Source organism: Lonchura striata, chromosome 2 (genome assembly GCF_046129695.1).
Source record: "Lonchura striata isolate bLonStr1 chromosome 2, bLonStr1.mat, whole genome shotgun sequence".
Classification (NCBI taxonomy): domain Eukaryota; kingdom Metazoa; phylum Chordata; class Aves; order Passeriformes; family Estrildidae; genus Lonchura; species Lonchura striata.
Window position 1 is genome coordinate 38987540 of NC_134604.1, and position 16489 is coordinate 39004028.

The following is a 16489-nucleotide window of genomic DNA, read 5'->3' on the forward strand; positions in this document are numbered from 1 at the left end:
CCTTTTCTCCGTTCACTCCACTTTTGTCTTTTTCCCAGCTGAAGCAGGTCTCTTGACTCACTGGCATTCTCCCAAAACACAGTCCCTCTTGAAGGAGAAGATTTGGTTCAGGTTGTGGCTAACACGGAAAAGTCCAGCCAAAAGCCACTCCTTGTCCCCCTCCCATCCAGAATTCCTCCTTCCAACATCCCAGGGTCCAAGGTGTCCCTCTTCCTCTCTTTCAAACCGAGGAGGGGAAAGGAAAATTCACAAAGCTTTCATTTTTCAAGGAAGGGTTAAAAGTCCAAACTCCCAGGATGGCTCGATGCCCGGACATCCAGCAACTCCCACACAACTGGGCACCTTGCAGCTCCCCCCGCTCCTCCTTCCTCGCGGTGGAATTGCTGACAGGACAGGACCGCCGCCGTCTCTTTCTCTCTCCCCCTCGGGAGAGAAACTGGGGGGGGGGGGACGGAAATGGAGACATCCCAGATTTCTTCCACCCTTCCATCTGCAGGGGCCAGCCCGGTTCCAGTCCTTCCACCACCCTTGGGGCCTACCTTTCAGGCCATGGGCTTCCCCTCCCCCACCCAGCTTGTGGCTGGGCAGGGGAGGTCTGCACTGCACGCTGACCGGAACCAAAGAGAGCGAGTTCCCCTGGGAATTCTGCTTTCAACCCCTCTGTGTTCTCAGAGGCGTGTCTACTTTCAATTGGTCAATATCTAAATTGACCTCTTCCTTCCGGAAAAAAATTCTCTTTCCGTGTCAAACCACGACATACTCATCCAACCATTCTAGAACTTGAAGAGGAAACCACCGAGTTACTAATATTGAATACAAACTAATATTTAGATTACTCTCAGTATGTATGTCCAAGCATGTAGTCGGCTCACAGACCGACATTACACTAATCAGAACTATTTGGGAGTCTGAAGGGTAACCCAGCTAACTGCAGGCAAGATTCAGACTTCTCATGTCATGTTAAGAAGGTCCAGGATGACGAAAACATCTGTAGATAACACATAAAACCATGGAGAAGGTTCTCCTCCCTTCCCAACAAGATGTTGCAGTTGTTTCTCCCATGGACAGCATGTGAAAAATGAACTTCAACAGGTGTAAGCTGTATTGCTTGTTTTCTACCAGAGAACCCTTTGACACTTGAAGAATCTGTAAGCAGCAGAAATACTGATTAATCGATAGAGAACCAAATAAATTAAAGCACACGAACAGGAGGTCTGACAAGGTTCATAATACATTCCAGCAATTATAGAATGGTAGTGAGTGATGTATATAGCTTCTCTAGTCCTTTATCTGGAACCATTTTAATACAGAATTAATAAAACAATCACTTTTCTATTATGTCCCTCTTCACTCTCCCTGAGATGAACTGAGTGGAATCTCTTAGGTTGTCCATCAACTGATCTCATTCCTCACTTCTAGTCAAGAGCTTTGCAAGTTAACACTTCCCTTCTGTGTCAACATGTTGAGACAGCACTCCATCCTTACAGATAAAGCCAAGTCCACAGCAACTATGTACAGGCTTGTCCAGTTTTAAAATGCCTGGATTTTTTTTGTTGTTTTCTAAATAGGAACTGGAATTTCAGTGGGAACACCTATATCTCTTTTTACATTTATAAATTAATTTCTTTACTATAGCTCTCTAAAAAGATGCAGAAGCCTAACTTCAGCTGTGCCCTCATGAAAATCCTTGTAGTGAAGGTGGGATTTTTCAGAAGTGCTTATATGACTTTAAAATTAGATTTATTATCAATGAAAAATCAGCTCTAGAGCTTGCCTGTGAGTCTCACATCAGTCACCATTCCTTGGACAACTTCAAAGGTAAATTGTGCATTAGGACAGCTATTTCTTCTAGTGATGCAGTAGTGGAGACAGGCAGGATAACACAGAGTTTGCAGGGTAATTTGTAGTTTTATTGATACAGAAAATTAAAGTTTTACAGAACATCAGGCAAACCCATCCTCTTATTTGCCCAATACTTGAGGATGAACAGTAACAGACAAGAAAATTATCCAGTTACCTGTAGTGCAGCTAATGATTAAATTACGTTAAAACTGTTAACAATATGATATTGTAAAATATAAGTTCATGTACAATATATAAATACAATAGCTTTCTGCTCCTTGTCAGGAACATAAGCTAATCACACATCTTGCAGTTTAATTTAGCTTGTGCTAAAGTACATTTCCATCTTAAATATATACCTTAATGTAAACCATACCTATGAAAACTCTGTTTCATTCCCTGCTTCTTAACTTGCAACAAATATTACAGCACTTTAAAAGTTGAATGAACACTCTTATTGAGAAGAGGTTTCTGTCAGAATTTCCTCTCTTTTACATCTTTGGCAATGCTTCACAGGACACTCTCATTAGTCAGACTTAGTTTTTTACCACATGACATTTTAATCTTATCCAAAGAAGGACACTCTGATTCCTGACTTTTTCTGTCTGAAAGAGCAGGTCATGCAAATGTGCTGTATGACTGTTAAAATTATAAAAATCCTACACTGTAGGATAAAATTGACATTGTGCAAAATATAATAATAAACATTTTAAAGATTGAAAAGATACAACATTTTTAGACTTGGCTACACTGTCCAACTGCATAAAAACACTACTTCATTCCTGGTCAGTCGGTGACCTTTCACTGCTCTGGAAACCTGTGCTTACAGGTTGCACTTGCAGGCAGAGCAGGAAGATGTGCATGGCTTTGTATTCGGGCCAGCCCTTCCAAGGTCTAATGGCTAAGCTAAGAACCCTCAAACCTATCAAGCTTCTGAACAAGTTATCTGACTTTTGAAAGGTTATGTTACATTCACTGGGTATCAGGACCACCTCTGTAGGCTGTAGTTATCCAGCTCAGCAAATATTCATTGATAGAACCGTGGCAGTATTCACTTGCACCTGACAAAACCACCCCCAAACTCTGAACTGGACCAGTCCTTCTGCACCCTGGTAGAAGCACCTTCTCAGAGCTGCTCACCAGGACACAGCTGAAGCAGAACATATATGAATGGACTTCAAAGCCCTTTATGCTCCCAATACATAAGTAGACAGATGAAAAACCAAGAGGAAAAGTAACGTGCATTTAAATCCTCTCAAGCCTTCTAAAGATGTTTCTTGCATAAATATTTCATGTCAAGTAAAATATGCTGCACAGAAATATATTGTATCAGTGTGTAGTGTCTGCATTAGGTAAATAACAGATTCATTATGAAACAGATAGAAACACTGAGATTTAACATCGTTTAAAACAGCTTAAAGACTAAAAAACCTTCAAGATGAAAAGCTGAAGTTACCTTTTTCTTCTCTGCTACTACCTGTGTTTGTTTCACTGTGGCACTTCCATAAGAAAGGTTGATTCTGTGATATCACACACTCATCCCTTCCAAGTGCCTGCCAAGCATTTAACTTTATCCATGCTAAAATCAAAATTAGAGCATTACTCAGAACTATTGCTTTAACATATACATGCAGTTTAAACCACATGCTATAACAATTCCCTATCAGAAATGCCCTCATCCACATGGAGATAAAAGTGCTCATTACAGTCACCAGATGGTAGATGACAGTGAAAATATTCTTAAGAGAAAATATAAATATAGATATATTTAGCAGTATATTACTCTAGCACTGCAATGCCAAATGGTAGATTACCAAATGGTAAATTTCTGAGGAATATACTGAAGGCAGGCAAAATATTACATATATTTCTATCTTAATTTGTATGACTACAGTGGAGAGGTATTGGCATAACATATTTCTTGGGGGAATGTTATGATTAAAAATATTCCTTGGAAAAATTTGTTTCTTCATAACAGGAATGACTATGATAAATAGTTATGTTATTGCACAAACTACAGGGTTTTTAGAAAACAAGACCAAAAATAGTGCTTCAACATATGGAGTGAAAGTAATCTGTGAAGTGTGACACAGAAAGTCAAATATGAACCCTGAAAATCAGGATTGTACATGGGGACTCAGTGGGCAGGCTTGCTAAACAAAATTGATTTCTACCTGGGTATCAACTTATGAACTTACTATTTTTTCCTTCCAAAACAGACAAAAGAAGCAAAAATACATAAGGAGCATGTTAGGTACCATTTAAGGCAGAACATAAGAATGCAAAAATAATTATTATATGTTCCCATAGAAATATAGATATGTAGTCTACAGACTTCAAGCCACAGGTAATAAAAAATACAGTATTTCATACTATTGTATAGTTGAAATCAAGGATAAAGAAGTTGTGTAAAAAATGGGTCAGGGTAACAGTTACCAAAATGTACAAAAATAAACTGCTTATCGTGTGTGATGTTGAATGTTTTTCCATGAAAGTAATATTGCTTTAATAAACAAAACAAAATCTTTTAACTTTTCATTCAAAGTCCAGAAGAGATATATAATTACTTTCTAAAAAAATAATGTATTTTCACATGTATATCCTACAGCTTACAAACTGTACCTCTTTACACAGTACCAGTAGTTGAAAGCAGGTCCTGAGTCAAGAATTTCTTGTTAATGAACAAAATATTTCACAGTGCCTGGTTAGTCACTTTAACCCAACCACCAAGTCTGTAGCATTTACATCTGCAGGAAAGCTCCCTGTTGCATTTGCAAGAACTGTGGATGCAGGATAAATTATTTCTTCAACTGTCACATATGTTCCTGTTAAAAATCCAACAAATCCAACAACAGCTATAAAAACATCTTTAAATATTGTCCATAAACTTAGGTTTTCCTTGTAGAAAGTGAGGATTTCAACCAGAGGCGGCAGAATCAGTCCCAGGGTGCTGCTGCTGACGGCTCCGACGAAAGAAATCACCAGGTCTAGGCGAGGGATCAGAACTGCCACAGCACCTAAAGCACAACAGGAGAAACGGTGGCTTCAGATTCAATGTCCTCATGAGAAACAAAACCACAACAAACACATAATCAAGTGGTTCAGGCTTTTTACAAAGCTCCAACATTCAGCCTTTTTCCAGCTCCATGTGGTGTGCACTATACAGACGAATGCATATATTCGTCAGTAACCCACATCTTCGCGCTCATCTAAGAGACCCAGTTTCAATTCTGAATTTCAGCATGAGCTGGCAGAGCATCAAGTTAAAGTGCTCTTGTACTTACAGGGTAAAGAGATTTGGCCTGCAAATCATAGAGAAATGAATGATACGAAATTGCAAAAGGAATGTTTTAGTTTTTTGGTTGTCGGTAGATTTTTAGGATGAAAGAATAAAAGCTCAGGAAGAATAGAAGGGGCTGTTGCATGCTGTCCAGGAGACAGTGTGCAGAAATATACTACAGTATATTAATTTGTATAATCTAATAATCTAAAAATCACATAAAATGATTCAAATTAACAAAGCCTATTGATGGCTTGGCAGTCACAAAGTCATTTAAGTGACTTTTACCTACAAACTTGAAAAATCTTGGTTTGTACAACTGCATTCAGTCTGTAAAATATCACTGTAATAGTTGCCTAGTTAACCAAATGAGAACATAAGGCCCACTAATACTTTTAAGCTTGACCAGTGTCACCTCCTGAAACTAAAACAGCTACAGAAACAGAAGAAACACTTCTGGATTTAACCACTTTGGCTGGCAAGGTTCCCTAGATGCAACAACCAGTTGTTGTATCATGTTTTCAGTCCTGGATTAGAAAACAGCTTTCAAAAGCCTCTATGTGACCCTTGTACGTAGTGGAAATGTCTTTTTTCTCTTCCATGAATATGCTGCCTTTTAACTATCACACATTAGTGTAAACATCCACAGCATCAGCCTGTTTGCACCCTTCCACCACATCTCATCAAGAAAAAGAAACAATCATAAAGAAAGGGAAAGGGGAAAAGAGGTTTAAATGCCACCAGCACACAAAAAAAATACCAGGTCATATGTTTCGGTTCTTCTATAACTCCCTTCTTCACTCTGAAGCAAAAATAAAAGCATGTTTGATTTTAGAGACATTTATTCAATGTTTATAGCAATGGAACAAGCAGGAAGGAGATCTCCATAAAATACATGAGGATGAAAACCAAAAAGTGTGTATTAGCTTTATAATGTATAACGATGAAGTTATTGCTTTCTATTTGCAGAGTGTCTTTGCTGTGGTCTGAGTGGCACCAGCTGCATCAAATTCTGACACACTGTGATTATAAAAGGCAGCATACTCAAATGATGTTCCTGTTGATGTTCTCCATTGAGAATGGAGAGAATTGAGAATAACTTTGGGAAAACTGCACTGGAAAATACATTCAAAATTCACTTACGGAACACAACAGTTGTCCACTGCTACCTGGCAACTGTTTGCTACACATCTTAATGAAACTTGTAACTATAGAATTCTCACATAAAAAGAAGCTAAGACTAAAAGGTATAAACCTGCAGAGGGAGAGTGGATTCACTAGCCCATCCTATTTGAAATGAACATATTATGCATAGATCTGCCAGAAAAAAAAAAAAATCCATTAACTTGCTCCTGCTTGAGATGACTATAGTTAATTAACACTTTGGGATCCTAACAGAGATATGAGAGGCACTGTTTGGACAGAGAAAGATTAGGCAGAGACAGAAGTGGAAACCTTAGAAATATGTTGGCACTCCAAAATAGGTGTGACAGTTTTTTTATCCCACTGTTAGGATGGACCTACTCAATGCAAACAGTCTCTTCTTAACATGATGTGACATTTGAAGAATGGAAATGTCACATGTTTATGCATTATTCAGGACAAAGCTGAATGAAATGAGAAAGGAATTATGCCAAAGTTAATAAAAGTCACCAAATACCCACCACTGTAACTTTTGCAGCCATAACTGTTCAAGTCACAAGAGTAGGCACAATAAATATACAAACAATACAAATGAGCACTCAGACCAGATTGGTAAGTGTGATACTTACACAGCCACACAGAGTCCAAAAGTAATTGAAAAGTGCAGCTAAAGTGTACTGCAGTGTCTGGTAAAACTCTCAGCTAATGACTATGTTGAATGTGTTGTTCTAAAGTAAAAGAGAGGGCTGCACACTTATTATCTTGCCAATTCAATAGATGTTGTGGGTGTATTCATTAAATATAGATTTTCAACTTCTGTAATAGACCTCTTTCAGTTCCACATGTGTCCAGAGTTTAGAAGGCACTCATTAATTTATAGTTCATAGTTTTGATTCAAACACTCAGCTTTATTAAAATAATGAGACTATGCTTCATATTTTTTAATTGGAAAAAAATCCAACTCTAGTTTGTAATTGCTACAAGTTACAGAAAAACAAAATGCAGTGTGTTGACTTGAATCTCATCAAACATTTGTCTGACTCATACAAATTTGTATGAATCTGGATATTGCTGTGGGAGGAGGTTTGGAAAAGTATTTCAAGGTTTTAATTAGTGTCTTATTTATTCCCTAACAAGCCAAGAGAAACACAATTCAAGTTTATTACCTACCAAAGAGTGTATTCAAGAGTTAAGAAAGGGCTCCTTTTTCCAGAAGCAAACAAGGGGCATTCCTACAGGTAGGGAGCCTGATTTTCCCAGCCATTTGTAGCTTTCCATACAAATGGAATAAATGGAATACATTTGTACATAAAATGTAAAGAAGAAATATAAATATAAAGAAGAAATGTAAATACAATGTAAAGAAGAAATTCAGAATCCTTATCAGCAGTTATGAAACCTTCTGGTTTGGAAACCCAGCTGAAGAAGTAAGTTCTGTATTATAAATAAGACACTTTTTTTTGGCGGTTAAATTGTCTTCAGGCTTGCATAAAAGAGTGGGGGCCATACGAACAAAGCATTCTAGAGAGATAACAAGAGGTAGCATCATATTGCTTTTACCTTAAACTCTGCAGTCTAATCTCAAAAACCACAACTCATGGTTTCTCCAGCCCCTCTCAGCTGTGTAGTTCCACACTGGGGTCAGCTGAGACTTTTTGAGGGGAGGAATGCTATAGTACAATGTTTAGATTTTCTTAAGGGATGTAACACCCTTGGAAGATACTCTTATTCTCTTTATTTTGTAGTGCTGCTTCTTTTACAACTATTTGTTACAGAATCAACGTATTAGCTGCCAGACTTGCTTGTTGGGAGGTAATTCCAGTGAGATTGCTGGGGAAAAACTAAGTTTTGCCATTTACTCCCAACCTAAATGCATTATACCTGCTGATGAAGTCAAATAGGTGCCATATTCCAATACTTCCTCCAGTAATCAAATATTGAACTGCTTTATTTCTATCAGAAAGTAATGCATATGCCATATTAAATTGTTGAGCAGGATGGGCACAGCTGTAATTAGGATCTATGGATCTAAGTGAAGATTGAATATAACTTTGGTCCTACCCATAGATAGTTCAAAAGCAAAGCATATTATGACTTCATCAGGACACTTTAATCATAGAGCTTACTTTAAAAGCCTTTATTTCCATATTTGTAGCAGGAATTAATATATTTATAATCATATTTAGGAAGCCAGAAACCAATTTTGATATTTAAAATGCTAATAATAATTTCTGCTGTATTTTTCTTTTGTTCAATAATAAAGCTGTTTAATATTTCTTCAATAAAATAAATTATTTTTCTGATAATACCAGATTTTAGGTTTTATCTAGGTATCCAAACATAATTCTGACAAAAATACCAGATCAGTAGTATTCAAACGTTGCATCTGAAAAAAACAAGTAGTACATGCACTACCAGTTTGGTAGTATGGCCCAAGCAAATTGTCCTAACAGCAGGTTTTGTAAATAGGCATAGTCAAAAAGACTGGGGGATTCTTAAGTACAAAAAATGTTGGATTTTACTAGGGAGTGGTAACTTCACACAGTTGAAAAGCAAATTGTCTCAAGTGACATACACCCAGTTCTCTTCAAAGGCAGTGACAATGCTGAGGAGGCCCCCGTCCTGCAGGAAGCCAGCACACCCCAAACTTTCTATTTGTACCACTTTTCCAGGACCAGATAGCAGACTACAACGTTGATGTATTAAAGATGGGTGTCTGACATCCCTATGACCTTCCAAAAGCACAAAATAAAATTCTATTCTTAGCACATAGATGTCTATATGGCAAGGAAAGGGTCCCTTCCGGGAGTTAAAAATGCAATAATTCTGCCTGTAGGTAAAATAGCAATTCAAAATATCAGCCCGAATCCTCTTTCCTAATCTAATATCCCAAGCTGCCCCTCTCTGTCCATCTTTCTTTACTGCAGCAGTGCTCAGCCACTCAATCTGGCATCCTTTTCTTCCCTTCTCCCTACTGCAGTGTTTCCTGGATCCCCTTCCTTAATGCAGCACCTTCATATTTTCTTCCAACTCCCTCCTCCTTTTCTGCAACACTTCCCTTCACATTGCCCAAGGTTTTTTTTCCCTTTATCTCCTGTGAGAATGGAAAAACATTTCTCTGCTATGGACTGCCCCACAAGGCTCAACCAGTTTGGCTGCAAGGAGTTTACATGTGCAGGCTGGACAACTGGCAGGTCAAGATAACGTCATCATCTCAAGTCACAATTAAAATTATTCACTTTTTAAAAATGAATGTCAAAGTCTAACAAAATCTGATCTTTCCATGAGAAGTTGCTCATGTAAATTAATAAAAAAGAATGCCTTCTATAGTGGACACCAAACTGTTTAGATACATATGTACAAAGGAATATGAGACCAAGTAGAAACTGTTACCTATATGCAGATAAACCAACGTGAATAATATTTTAAGAACATTTGTGAATAATTTAAATGTTGATACATGCAGTTTTAAAAAAGGATTTTAGTTAAAGATCCTGGTATTATATAATTGCAAATTAGAATTTTACTCTTTTTTTTAATAAAAATGATAATTAACATGGGGTTCTAGGTGGCATTTGTCTCAGCTGTTGAGACATTAAGACTATAAGATACATGTAGAAAATATTTTTTTTAAATCTATTTAGATTGTCTTCACAAAAAGCTATTTTCTTAATCCAATTTTCTAAAAAGCATACTTTTAAATTTGCTCAATCTCAAAACCAAAACTAAATGGGAAAAAGAACAAAGCAGAAGACATGTTGCAGTTATACTATGAGCTGACAAATCCTACTTGCACATTGGAGAGAAAATGAGGGACAGCTTGCACACAGGACAACCACACACATCATCTAGTTTGGCTTTGTTCCCTTTGGAATGAAAAACTTCATCATTATCTTCCTGCAACACACTGTATGAGAGACAGAAACATAAAGTACTTCACATCACTTGCCCTCACACTACACCACCACATTTTTGATTGCTTTGTCCTGTGTTAGTAGAAAAGACCAGACTCACACAAGAGAAGATTATTTCAATATCCTCATCCTTCACAAGGAGAGATGACAGAGGACACTGCCCTGACACACAGGAGGGCCCTGTTCAAGGAATGGGTAGATCCATCCCTTCCCTAGAGCCCTCCACTTGTCTTAAACATGTAAATAAATTCCACTTTTACACCACTTTGCATCCAAGATTTCAAAACTGTTATCAGAAGTGGTTTTATTATTTTTATTCCTTAAGCAGAAAGACACATGAAGAATGACACCAGACCAAAGAGAAATTTAACAGCAGCACTGAGTTCAGTCTTCTTACCAGTCTACTTAAAATACCTACAGCCAGGGCAAAGGACTGGCACGTACCTCTGGTATGAGACACCTGTTTCAAGGCAGCATTCCTCCCTTTCTCCACTAATAAAACCACTCCCCTCAAGCTGTCTGTGTTCTATATAACCCCAAAATTCAGGCAGTGCAGTTAGTTCACATTTCTGATTCCACAAACTGCACCCATTTTAGCAAAATCCAGTGACACAACAATCCAGTGCAGAAGGAGGCTGTGTGAGAAGGTGTGGCTATACAGGGACAGGGATGAAGCAGCAGTAACACAGCTATGGAACAATTCTTCCCCCTACTCTCCTCCTCGGGACCACCCAGACTGACTCTGGGACACCCAAACTCTCTCTGAACCAAATGTCCAAGTGGTAGTCAATGGCCTCCGCACCTTGTTCTGCCTGCCCCATCAGACCTTCAGAATTAATGTATTTTTACTAAGCACCCCCCTAGGGTAGTGACCCAACAAGAAACCCAGACTGTGAGAGGCCAAGGAATGTCCTCACTGCACCTGAGGAATGTCCTCACTGCAGTTTGTCCAGAGCTGCAGTACCCAATGATCTTCATAAAACCAGGATGCAAATGTGCTTGGCACAGCACACACCAGATTAGGTGTAAATGTATTTGACCATTTAGTTAACTACAAATCATATAGCCAGAAATGGCCCCTCTTTTAGGCTGTCAGATCTGAAGCATTTTATTTATTAATTTGTCTCTGCAGTAAATTTATTCTAGCTTTTCTGCTGATACTTTATCATAAAAAATCTTTTTAGACATTCTCCAGTGAAATAATGCAGCCAGCTGTTAACATGCATTTCTGGGTTCAAGGAATGAATGCAAAGCATACAGCAAAACTCAGTAATACTGAGCTCCAAATGGATGATCCTAGACCATAAGAGTACTGACATTTCCCACTGGCAGTCTCCTGATTCTACAGGCTCACCAGAAATGAGTCCACAATTGTACTTTTGTCCTCTTTGTCTCATGTTCTCAAAATAATCTGTAGCTCTGAGATGTTGGGGCTAAAAGGCCCACAGGTGGAAGCGCTGCAGCCCTCCCTTGGAGAGCCAATCCTTAATGCGCTGACTTCCAGTCATGGTGAGAAGCGCTCACACGCAAAGTGCTTTACGCCTCACATGGTAATACAGTGTTACTCATTGGCTCAGCTTCCCTCACACCGCCTCCTCAGTTGCTCCTGATTTGACACTGTGTTTTCCCCACCCCTGCCCTTCCCTATAAACACCCCATTCTCCCTGTGCTCGGGGAGCCGGCTGTCCCTGGCCTCCTTCGCGGAGGTGCCCCTGCGCTCAGTACAGGCTTTCTCTGCTCAGCGCCGCACAGCGCTCCGGTCTCTTGCTCCGCGGCGCCCCACAAAGAGCCGAAATCAGCAGCCGGGCTGGGAGACGTGCCTGGGCTCCTGGGCAGTCCTTTTCAGGACAGCTTCTTCAGAGATTGTCACAGCACTCTACTATCAAACCCTGCCGCGGCACTGAGACAGCTGAAACGGAACTGTGCAAGCAAAAATTAATGTTTGCTTGCCCAAGGACAAGACTGTTTTTGCTACAGAGAGCAGAATTGAAGAGTCAAGAGGAGTAGTTAAGCCTTGAAGAACCAGCCATGCTGCTTCCCGTGATGCTAAAGAGTTATATTTTCCAATATTCACCATCACCATTCCATATTCCCCAATCTTTCTCTTAGATGCACTATGTATATCAAGCTATCCCACAGGAAAGTCAGCAGGGATACATGGCTGCTACTTTGTTGTTTCATAACAAAAGCAATAATAAATTCAAATAATTTTGTATTAAAATTTTTATATTAAAAAGTTTGTCTTGTCATTACCCTTGAAAATAAAATTTTCATTATATACCTTTTGATTACCACATAAAGCAAGAAATAATGTGGTGAAGATTAAATTGAACATACTTAGCTTTAATCTCAAGCTAATATACTTTGCTCCATAAATACATAAATATGAAGGAGAAACATCGCCAAAGACACCTTTAGGAATAGTAAAAATTACTTATCTTTATCCTTCAGGCTTCTTTTCCTGTTTCATAATAAAATTTTACATTACTTTAATAAAGATAATTGAAGAAACAGATGATTAGGATGACAAGAAGCATCTGTTATTTTGGAATCCTTTTGTAGTAATAGAATCCATCAGGGTGCCATAAATTGTAACAGTCATGCCAGGTAAATTATCTTCTCTAATCACCATCTAAGGACTAAACAATATATTAAGTAATAGAGTTAAGCTAGCCCTGCCTCCTCTCACCAAGTATTAAAAAAACAACATAACAAGGAGATTATGCCCTAAATAGCCTTTAAGAAACTCCTGAGTCTCTAACCCATGTATTTGGGGAACGGGGTTCCTTGCTTCCACCAGCAGGAACACATTAATTTGCAGAATTTCCAAACAAGGAAGTGTACTAGACCAGTTTGTTTAATCAGAGAATTCATGACAGAGCTCTACACTAAGAAAAACCACAAAGAAGACACTTAAGCGAGGACATACTATAAAAGAGAAATTTAGAAACATCACATGGAGAAGTGTGGATGCTCAGGAAATTCTATTAAACAGACACATTTAAGGGATGCTACAGGCAATAAGAAAAGCCTTTACAACCACATCAATAACAAAAGGCTGGAAGGAAGAAAAGGAGCTTGATCCTGGATGGAGTGTGGGATTTAGTGACAGCACACCCAGCAAATGCTGAGGTATCCAGTTCTGCCTTAGTCAGCCTCCCAGTCCCCGGTGTCAGTGAAAAGACCTGAATAAGAAGAATTTCCTTTTAGGATATGAAGATTGAATCAGGGATTATTTGGGACCACTCAAACCATAAAGATATACAGAACATGAAAGGTTGTATTCAAGAGTGTTTATGAGAACTGGCCAATGTCCTTCTAACACCACTCTGTATTGTTTTTTACAAGTAATTGAATTTGGGGGAAATCCCTGGTGACAAGGGAAATTAAATGTTGTCAAGAAAGGCCAAAAGAATAATACAGGGAAATACACTCAAGTCATATTAACTTTGGTTCTTGGAAAAAATCATGGAGCAAGTCATCTTGGAGCATATATCAGGGCACATGAAGGAGAAAAGGGTATCTGGGAACAGAAAATTAATGGATTTATGTAGGAGAAATCATGCCTTACTATCCTGATAGCCTTCTTTGATAAAATATCTGGATTTATGGATGAGAAGAGAGCAGTAGATGCCATTTACCTCAATTTTAAGAAGGTCATTGACACTGTCTGCCACAATATTCTTGTGTCTGAATGGGGGGAAAACAGAGAAGTAAAGAACCTCAATGGACCAAATAATAATTGTTAATGGGTTGTGCTCTACCTGGAGGCTGCTAAAAATCCTACATCTAGTAGGGAAAGTAATAGCTTCCTGTAACTGATAAAAACACGAAATGATCACTGAAGATGACATGAATTGTGTTCTTTAAACTTAGAGAATGATAATGCGCTCCCCACAACACTAATATTGAAATATGTCCCTGTATCACAAAGTACCACTGTTGAAAGGGAGCTGATGTCACATTTACATAAATATTAATTTACATCATTAATTTTTAATCCTGATTAAAAACTGGATTAAATTTTATATTTTAACAGTGATATTTCACAGTGTTTTTAGGAAAATGGCTTAAAATATATTAATTCCTGCTTATTGATAACTTCAGATTACACATCATAGTATTTAAATAACAGCAGTATTTTACAAGACAAAATGCTTTATAGTACAGAGAAATTTTACCCATTTTCAAATGGAAGCCACACTGATTTTACACAATGTTAAAAGTTTTTCACAAAAAGCAAATAAATGGATTGTCATGTTGTTTTTAAGGATCTGATTTGGCCTACTTATTTTGGGCTGTGAAAAGCAGAGGTTTTGGGTATGATTAGCAGCTATAGCATATGGCATGTACTCTATTATTACTGACATAGTAATAAATAACTTGCGAGTTTGCTGCAACGTCTCAAAAGTAAATTAAAAAATAATGCCCTTAAAAAGATAACCATCACTAACAACCATACTGCAGTGGGATGACCAATGCATTTCTAAAACAATGCTTTGCAACAGCTGGTGTCACAGGCACGGACTAGTAAAAGCCTGCTGTGGTGATTGATGATACAGAAACAAGAAGCTGCCAAGAGCCTTGGCTTCCTGGGGAGGATCACGTGCAGTAGCTGGTTGAGGTTCAGCTCCCTGTGCTGACAGTATTGAATTATGGTCTGCAGTCCAAATCCATCAAAAAATGCAGTCATCTGCAGATGTTTTTAGCCTTAATTTGTTGGTATTTCACCTCACAAAATGAAGTTCAAAGAGAGCAGCTTGCTTCGTCACATGGGTGAACTCACCTCCAGCTCAGCACAGGGAAATTCAGGCACAGCTCCTGTCCTCTCCGAGCATCCCAACGGGAAGGGGCACCCTCCTAAGCATTCTTTCTTAGTTTTTTGTGACTCAAGTAAATCAATACTCAACAAAATTACATGATTGCACATCAGAAGCCTGTACCAACACATATTATCCTTTATCTGTAATTTTCAAAGAGCTCACCATCATCTTTTCACCTTGATGGAAGACAAGAGATAATGACCTAGTACTTACTGCAGTTACACAGGAATAGAGGAACTCAGGTTGGAAATCCTCCTTGAAGGACTGAGGTTTAAGTCCCAAATACTGACGTTTTCACCTACAAAATTACTTTGCAATTTTTTTTTTTTTCTAAATAAGGAACTGGGTTTGTGTTGTGTTTCTTCTGGCTATCCTCAAATGCTTTGCATTCTGTTTTAGGGGTGTTTTTTTCCCCATACCAACTCTATCTTTGGTAATGCTTTTACATGGACAGTGAAATGATTATATGTAAATTATACTTTATAAAGCAGTATGAATTCCTGCAGAATAAAAGGCAATACTAAATAACAAGCATAAAATTACTTCATTATAATGCCATTTTTTAACTAGCAGACATTACATCTACCATATTAACAAATAAAGCCAACAAAAAAAAAAATCTTCACAGTATCTAATACTACCTTCATACTTTGATACAAATACTCACCCTAATTAAAATTTATTGGAACATTCTTGTGGAAATTATTATGTATATTTGCTGTCTGTAGGCCTCGTATTACTAAAAAATGATTTTCAAAAAACAAGCTAAAAAAATATTACTTGTAAACTAGCAAAGAAAAAAGGTAAATTTCAGTATGTCTGAAATTCATCCAACCCCTACCTTTTTACTGTCCAAAAAAATCCTGTAATGATTTCATTGTTAGCTCTGGATCACACTTATTTATGATGTAATATTCAAATCTAGAGTAATTTTGTAAAACACAAGTCACCATGAGAGGTAAGTAAAGGAAAGATCTTATATTAGTTTGGTGTTCCCAAAACACTGATCGGAATGTTGGACTAATATTTTACTCTCAACCTAAACAGACCTAAACCTAAACCTAAACCACTTTATTGCTTGCCAAGAGCTTTGTAAATATTGATTTAAGGGGTGTGATTATAACCATGGAGTTAGAATATTGACCTACCCATTGTCAGTGTAAGAATCAATTTAGAAAACAAGTGAAACAAAATTGCCACAAGTTTTTTTTTCAATTAGAAGAGATAATGCTGCTGTTTATAAATCAGATGAGCAAGAATTTAATTAGTTTCCTTCTGGGAAAAAAGTCATGAAAGAAACAAGAAAAGGGAACAATGAAAATACTCACAGGAGACCAGTATCATCAAATGGTATCAGAATGGACTAGGAGGATTGCCAACATTAATAAAAGGACAAAAAATTATAGTAGATTTGGATTTAAGTAAAAGGGGGCTTATGATAAGGTAGATCAGTATTGACTGGTGGTTTCTGGGCATAAACAAAAATT

General features: G+C 37.9%; 1 protein-coding gene across 1 annotated transcript in view; it reads right to left on the bottom strand.

Moving 5' to 3' along the window:
* Positions 1-1888: 1888 nt before the first annotated feature.
* The window catches only part of SLC36A4 (solute carrier family 36 member 4), a 90278-nt gene continuing 75677 nt past the window's right edge, over positions 1889-16489 (bottom strand). Inside the window, 1 exon segment of the mRNA XM_077781327.1 lies at positions 1889-4859. Within this exon segment, the coding sequence (XP_077637453.1) occupies positions 4552-4859 (308 nt within the window). The 3' untranslated portion in view covers positions 1889-4551.